Genomic DNA, 7,933 nt, shown 5'->3' on the forward strand with positions numbered 1-7,933 from the left:
AATGCGTGTGCGAAAGTAGACATTTTTGCACCCTCGTAGAAAAAATAATTTTCAGGTGTCTACACCTTCCAAAAGGAGTAAGAATATTAATAATGTTAACCTTCGGATGACCAAGCGGGGGAAATTGTGGCTTATGTTTTTCTTTAATAAATTCAAAAGTATTTTCAATTTTAAACGCATTATTTTTTTATTTAACTTTAATATCATTCTGGATATCCTCATATTTTGAAATAAAAGAAATTCCCTATATTTTACGAATAAAAAATATATTCTAAAGTTGATGTTTAGTAAAATACCGTCTATAATGTGTAATTCCAAGTAGTTTTACGCTAATGACGTCGACTTTGCAAAGTAACAAGACACATACTCAACATACACACTACACATGACACTAATACTCATGTTGTGACTGGCTGAATGATATAAAGTAATTTTTAAAACTTCATTTTTTTGTTAATTTTAATTTTTGACATTTTTGACCTAAGGTCATTTCCCCCCCTTGGTCATCCGTGTAACAAAAAAAGGTTGGCCATCGGAAGGTTAATAATAATAATAACGTTAGTATCCAAATTTGGTTTTCAAAATATATATACTTTATAATTTATTAATAATTTATAAAAATAATCTCAAAAAACAGAAAAAAAAATTTAAGCAAATGCTTAAACCAATTCCCGCTCGAGCTTAAAATTATTTGGTTTAAGCCTAGGCTTAAGCCTCAAATTGAAGTGGAAATTCTGACATCTAAGGTTAAAGCCTAATCTGAGGCTTAAAGTGAGCTTTACCGGCCCTAAATACTGAAGCTCGAATTTTAATACGCGTCGATTGCTATATCACATGTACTATTTCTTTGACTATAACAGGGTTGTCCAACTGGCGGCCCGCGGGCAGCATCCGGCCCGCGAGGCTATTTGTTGTGGCCCACGTAAGATTTTCGAAAAGCATATATTTTCTTTAAATGCTGCCACTGTGAAAAAAGATTTTTTAATTTATATTTTATGGTTGGCAGTGTTTTTACATCACAAGTACTGTACCGCGTGCCGCTTCGCGGACGTGTAACGAACACAATCGTCCTCCACCACTATGAGAACTGCACTGATTACTGCGCATCACAGTTCACGCAGGCCACACCTCCCACTGCTTACTATCCGTCGCTAGCCGCCATCGTGCCAGTGTGCTACTGACACGTAGGCTAGTCGGCTAATCTATTACGTTGCTAGTGAACAGTGAACTTGATTAATTCTTTGTCTTGATTCCTCTTATACAATAATGAGTGTAAAATCAGTAAAACGGAAAATTGATAGTGAGAACAGAATTTACAAAGAAAGTTGGGAGAGTGATTACTTGATTGCTAACAATAATGGAAAGTTGCAGTGCTTAGTGTGCATGAATGTCGTTTCAGTGCCTAAAGAATATAATGTGAGAAGGCATTACACAACAGTGCATGAAAATAAGTATGCTACGTACACAAATGAAAGTCGGTGTGCCCTAGTTGCAGATTTGAAGAAAAATCTTAAACAGCAAACTGGTATGTTCAGTAAAATATTACACTCTCAAACGCATTCTTTGCATGCATCTTATGCCGTGTCGCTTGAGCTGGCAAAGGCAAAAAAACCTTTCACTGATGGCAATTTGATAAAAAAATGTGCTGTTGAAATGACCAAAGCTTTCGGTGATTCTAAAATGGCGGAGAAATTTGAATCAGTGCCACTTTCACATCAAAGCATACAAAGAAGGATTGTTGCTATGGGTGAGCAAGTAGAAAAATCTATGCATAGCCTGGTTAAGAAAAGTTCATATTTCTCACTTTGTTTGGATGAAAGCACTGATCAAACCGATGTTAGTCAGCTGTTAATATGGTGCGCACTACTTTTGATGATTTTACCAGTAAAGAGGAGTTATTTGATATTTGTCCTCTTTATGGAACAACAAAAGGAAAAGACATCTATGAGGCTGTGAAGAAAACAGTTGAGAGAATTGACAGGTAAAAAATTTGGATTAGTGGGTCTGCTTCGAGAGAATGGTGTCACTTGCCCAATAATTCATTGTATTATATATCAGGGAGCTTTATGTGGAAAATCAGTCAAGGAAGATCAAGTTTTCCAAACCGTGATTAAGATTATAAATATGATTAGAGGTGGAAATCGATCTCTTTTACACAGGCAACTTAAGCAGTTTTTAGTGGAGACAGAGGCTGAGTATGGAGACTTGCTAATGTACAACCATGTAAGGTTGCTGAGTGCAGGAAAGTGCATGGAACGATTTTTTGCCATAAGAAAGGAAATCCCTGCATTCCTCAACAAATACGTTTCATCTGACACAACTGAACTGGAAGAGAAGTTTAAGGATCCAGAATTCTTAAGACACTTAGCTTTTATAACAGATCTGACTAATCATCTTAACATGTTAAACTTGAGTCTTCAAGGAAGAAACCAGACGGTTTCAGAGTTGATAGAATGATGAACGGATTCCGGAATAAGCTGAACGTGTTTAAACGGGCTTTGGAAAAGAACAAACTGACACACTTCCCTAGCTGTCTGCAAATAGCAGAAGAATTCAACGGTGAGGAAAATATTGAGTTTTCATCCTGCATTTCACAAATTGAACAAGTTTTTGATGAATTCAATACAAGATTTGAAGAAATTGAAGGTCTCAAAAGCAGTGTACTACTTTATAATAACCCTCTTGGAGCAACCATTGATGATCAACCACCCAACTTACAGCTTGAGTTATGTGATCTTCGAGCAGACATGTTCCTAATCACCAGACAAGAAAAGGGACCTGAATTTTTCAAATTACTGTCAAAAGAGAAATTCCCAAACCTGCGAGATTTTGGACTGAAAATGACGTCAATGTTCGGAAGCACATATACATGTGAAAGTGCCTTTTCCTCCATGAAATACATAAAAAACAAAAACAGAAGCAACCTTACCGATTCTTCCTTACGTCATCTTATGAGACTGTTTACAACTGAACTGGAGGTGGACATTTCTTCATTGGTAGATGAAGCCGATCGACCACAGTCCTCACACTAATTGGATACATCTTTTTCGTTGCTTTTGCAATGTTTGTCTTGATTACTGAAAAGTGTTATCAATAAATTTTCCGTTTATAAAAAAATGTAGTTGTTGAGCAATAAAAGAAATAATACTCTTTTTTGTTTTAATTATTTTTATACCTCACTTTATTTTGTTATTACTTGTAACAAAATTATTATATGGCCCGCGACAACATCAAAGGTTTTAGTTTTGGCCCTTGAGGCATTGCAAGTTGGACACCCCTGGACTATAATGTTACAACTTTTTAACCAGAAGTGATAAAAAAACCGGAGTATATTTGTGCTAGTCTTACTAAGGCGTGTGTCCAATATGTATGACTGTACTAGTTCGGCGAATTTAAAACAGTACTTATGGTTGCAACTCTGGAACCGAAAGTTCGAAATAAATTTTCTCTTCTTTAAGACCATCTTTGGGTTATAAGCTTCCAAATGAACGATAGCTTATATGTTTCATTTACCGAAAGGAAACAAGCTGTCTTTTATTTTTCACCTTACTCATATTGTTCGTACACGGAACCAACTTTCGTTGCAATTTTTTCCTAGAGTACCTAATGGACGGAATGTGACTGCATATTGTAGAGTCCCTTTCGCCTCCTTTATTCGTCGTCTGCGTGCCTTGTAAATTGTAGAAGGCAGAGATTAAGGATGTGCCCAGAAATTGATTCTACGGTAGAGGTCTTAATGTTTTCGGATCTGGGACATTTTCTCGTTAAAATTTTCATTTGACAACTCACTTGTCATTCTATGACATTTGATGCAGAAAGAAGAAGATATAGAACACTGGAAGAAAATGAAGAAGACCTATGTCCAATAGTGGATGTAAAGATTGGCAGATGATGATCTCGATGAATTTCAATAGACAATATGATTTGTATAGAATCAGAACCAGTTTTATCTTCAATGTTAAGGAGTTTATAAATACACTAGTTCCTTGTTTTTTCTACCTTTTTGAAATGACCTTTTTAGGCTATTTCGATTATATTAAATAAAAAATGTTATATCTATGACATACCAGTACATTCTATCCTAGATTAAAGACCATAAGCTTATAAAAAAAATTAAAAAAAATATGCTTTATTAATTATTATACGCCGGAAAAATGAAAGAATACCCATGAACGAATATATAAAACACGATGTATTTTCCTGTCACCGTGTCACAAAGAAAATTGCCCAGCACAAGTACATGTAATAATAATTATTACATGTATGATACTTGTATTATACATGTATAATACTTGCGCTGGCCAATTTTTTGTATGACACGGTGACAGGAAAACACAGCGTGTTTTAAGTTCGCAAAAAGTACTTCACGCACAGTTTCATACAATATTTTATCCACGATAAACAAATAAAAAACGCTGTAACTCTACGTCACAGGAATTCATTTCTATTCTACAATTTTGAGAACTTTGACATTTAAAAATTCTAACTACTCTTAAACCACAAAACTGTCAAAGCTTTTGTTGTAATTCATTGCTCATATTGTCATCACCATGACAACTCGAAAGTTAAGGATTGTCACCATGACAACGCGAAAGTTAAAAACAGTGCGAAAAAGTAAATTCCATTTAAAATACATTGTTGCTTCAGGCACACTTTAAATAATTCACGCACTGCTATCTATAATGACAGTTTTCACAAACTAAAAACTTATACATAATATGACATAGAGTAGGTAAACGTATTTTTCAAAATTATTCAACAATACTGATAACAAAATAGTAAGTTCTCCTAAACATAGGAATTTAAGTAGAAATAATCCACAATAATAAAAGACATCCCAAATTCCTAAATCCTAGAATTTAACTGTCTAAAATATCCATTTGAAATAGAAGAATACTCACTCTATAAATAAATAAGAAAAACTAATGGTAAGTAAAAATGGAAAAGTGCGTTTCAAGGGAGAGATTTTATGACTGACCAACGTAGATGAAAGGCTTTAATTCGTCCATTAACCTTCGGATGACCAAGGGGTGTAAATTTTGACCCCAGTGTATGTTTTGTTTAATAAATTTAGAAATATTTTCAATTTTAAACTCATTATTTTTTTATTTGACTTTAATATCATTCTAGATACCCGCATATTTTGTAATAAAAAAAATTCCCTATATTTTACGAAAAAAAATATTTCTCGAATTTGAGGCCAAAGACGAACTCCCTTGGTCTTCCATGTTCCAATTTTATATTAAGTAAATACCGTCTATTATGTGGAATGGTTTGTAAGAAAAAATCCAATATTGAAAAATAATTGTTTGGTAAACTTGTGGCGACGTAAATTAGTAAGTGTGTTCGCGGGTGCCTGTCGGCGACTAGTCGGCGACAAATTAGCAGCAAAACGCATGCACACTGTAAAATGATATAAATAATTTCGTTAATAGATAGCTATACAAGGTATATTTACCTAGTATAATTTAATAATTAGTTATTAATATTAATTAAAAGTAAATATACTTTGTATATTTATCTATTAACGGAATTATTTATATTAAGTGAGGTTAGAAATTGTCGGCGACAATTTGTCCACTGTACCCGCGAACGCAACTAGTGTACATTTTAAAATTTCTTTAGTTTTATGTTCAGAATGATGATTTCTGTTTTTGTTCAGTTGTAATGAAAATATGATTGACTAATATTCATTTAACATTTATTGATACAATACTGACATTAAAATTACGGATACATTATTTTATTTCTTAGAACAACTTAATTTGTTTGTCAATTTTCAATTTTTACTTGGGGTAATTTTTGACCCCCGTTGGTCATCCGTGTAACAAAAAAGGTTGGTCATCGGAAGGTTAATCATTAACAATTTCATCACAGAAACCTATTAATACATTTAGTCGCATTTGTTTATTTTGACCTCTGTATTTTGTGCATGCAACAAAAAAGAAAAGCTTGAGAAAATATCGATCGTGCAATCGTACCTGACGGCTCTGCTTTCGAATCCATATAAAAGTCTTCAATCATGTTGACGCCAAAGAGACGCCTCTATTGAAAGCGAAAAAATATAAATAAGGAAATATCGAATATCCTCTAAAATTCATTATAGTGACATACGGCCTCGTCACGTCTATTGATTGCCATTTTCCGACATGGATCAGATAACTCAGACGTTATGAAGTGACTTTTGTTAATTTTAAAATATAAAAAACCTAGCGAATTCGATAGGATGAATAATGAGAATTTAAGGATAACGTGTAATTTTATATTTGTACTTTAATTATCTTCTGCAATTGACTGTCCTTTGCGTTATATTGCATTGTAATACTGCACTTTAACTTAACATTCAAAGAAGCCGATAAATGGTAAAATTTCAGATTTTTTTCCTTAGTCTTAATTTATCTATTTATTATAGTAATGGAGTTCCATCAAGTCAAGTTCATCTTATTTCAGATTATTGAATTCATTGATACTTCTTTTTCTTCTTCTAAAATAACGTAATTTTATGTGGTTGTCTGTAGATGCTCATCTACGATCCCGATAGGTGACAGATCTACTTCAGAGATGCGCTCCTGCCCCCACACACCTTGCTTTATGTCCTAATACCATACAGGGGAAACCACTCTTCTACCCTCAGACCATAGCCAAACCTATTATTATCCTTCTAGAATCCGGGTACCGATAACGACCCTAGATTCAATTTGGAAATAATTTTTCTTAACAAACAGGAACTACGGCCCTCTGAAGAAGACGGTTGAGGCCCCGCGCCGGGTCTCCTACGTGACACTCGAAAAAACTCAATGTCCAAAAAACAATCAACAACTGGTCGATATTTTAAAGAAAACCAAGATATACTTAGTCGAAGAAAGAGGACTATGAGAATAGGAATGTAAAATATACACTATGCAGCAAAATAAACAGTACTGAAATGAATATTTAAATGTTTATGATTATTTTTATATCTAGTATACATGATATAGCCTTGCAAACATTATTCACGATGGCGCATCTTCCCGATAACACAGATGTTAAAGATGTCCTCTGGTCAGTGGCGGATCTACGGGGAGGGAAAATGAGAACATTTTCCCTAACAAGGTCCAAAATTATAGAAAAAAACTGTTCAAACATAAAAATATATTATCTGAGATGAAACCGGAACCACAGAACGACAACGTCAACCCAATAAACATGCTAGTTAAGAAAAATCAGGGAACTTAATGCCTATAAATGATCATTTTTGTCTTTTATGTAATCTGAGTTTATATCTGTTTTATGTATTTTGGTTGGTTTTTCATTAGAAGTTTCCCCTAAGGCAAATTTCCTTTTCCAATGCAAATTTGTAGATCCATCACTGCCTCAGGCATGAAAAAATATTAATTTTTAATTCTAGTCCTTAATTCCTAAATGGCCGCAGGTGAATCTATCTGGCTAGAAGATGTGTTCAAACAACTACACTGGGATGGCTTGGGTATAAACATAAACGGGAAATATCTTAATCACTTACGATATGCTGCTGATATTGTATTAATAACAATAACAGAAAGAAGTGAAGAACTACAAAGAATGATGGAAGAACTAGATAGAGAATCGACAAAGATAGGACTGAAGATGAATTACAGTAAAACAAAAACCATGACTAATCAACAAGAAGAACTAATAATTACAGTGGCACAGACAAGAATAAAACAAGTAAAAGAGTATATATATCTAGGACAAATCACTAGATTAATTAAAGAAAATAAGACCGAAGAAATAAAGAGACGAATAAGATTGGCCTGGGCATCATCGGAAAACTGTCTTATATTCTAAAGAACAGAAAATACCCGCAATATCTAAAAACAAGAGTCTTTAATCAATGTATACTCCCTGTTCTAATATATGGCTCTCAGACATGGACGTTTACAAAAGAAAATATGGAAAAATAGCAAAGACAGAA

General features: G+C 33.8%; 1 protein-coding gene across 1 annotated transcript; it reads left to right on the top strand.

Moving 5' to 3' along the window:
* Window positions 1-2,453: 2,453 nt before the first annotated feature.
* On the top strand, window positions 2,454-3,032 carry LOC126885404 (EPM2A-interacting protein 1-like). The gene has a single exon (XM_050651970.1). The coding sequence runs from the start codon at window positions 2,454-2,456 to the stop codon at window positions 3,030-3,032; it is 579 nt and encodes a 192-aa protein (XP_050507927.1).
* The last annotated feature ends 4,901 nt before the right edge of the window (window positions 3,033-7,933 follow it).

This window comes from Diabrotica virgifera, chromosome 5 (genome assembly GCF_917563875.1).
Source record: "Diabrotica virgifera virgifera chromosome 5, PGI_DIABVI_V3a".
Classification (NCBI taxonomy): Eukaryota; Metazoa; Arthropoda; class Insecta; order Coleoptera; family Chrysomelidae; genus Diabrotica; species Diabrotica virgifera.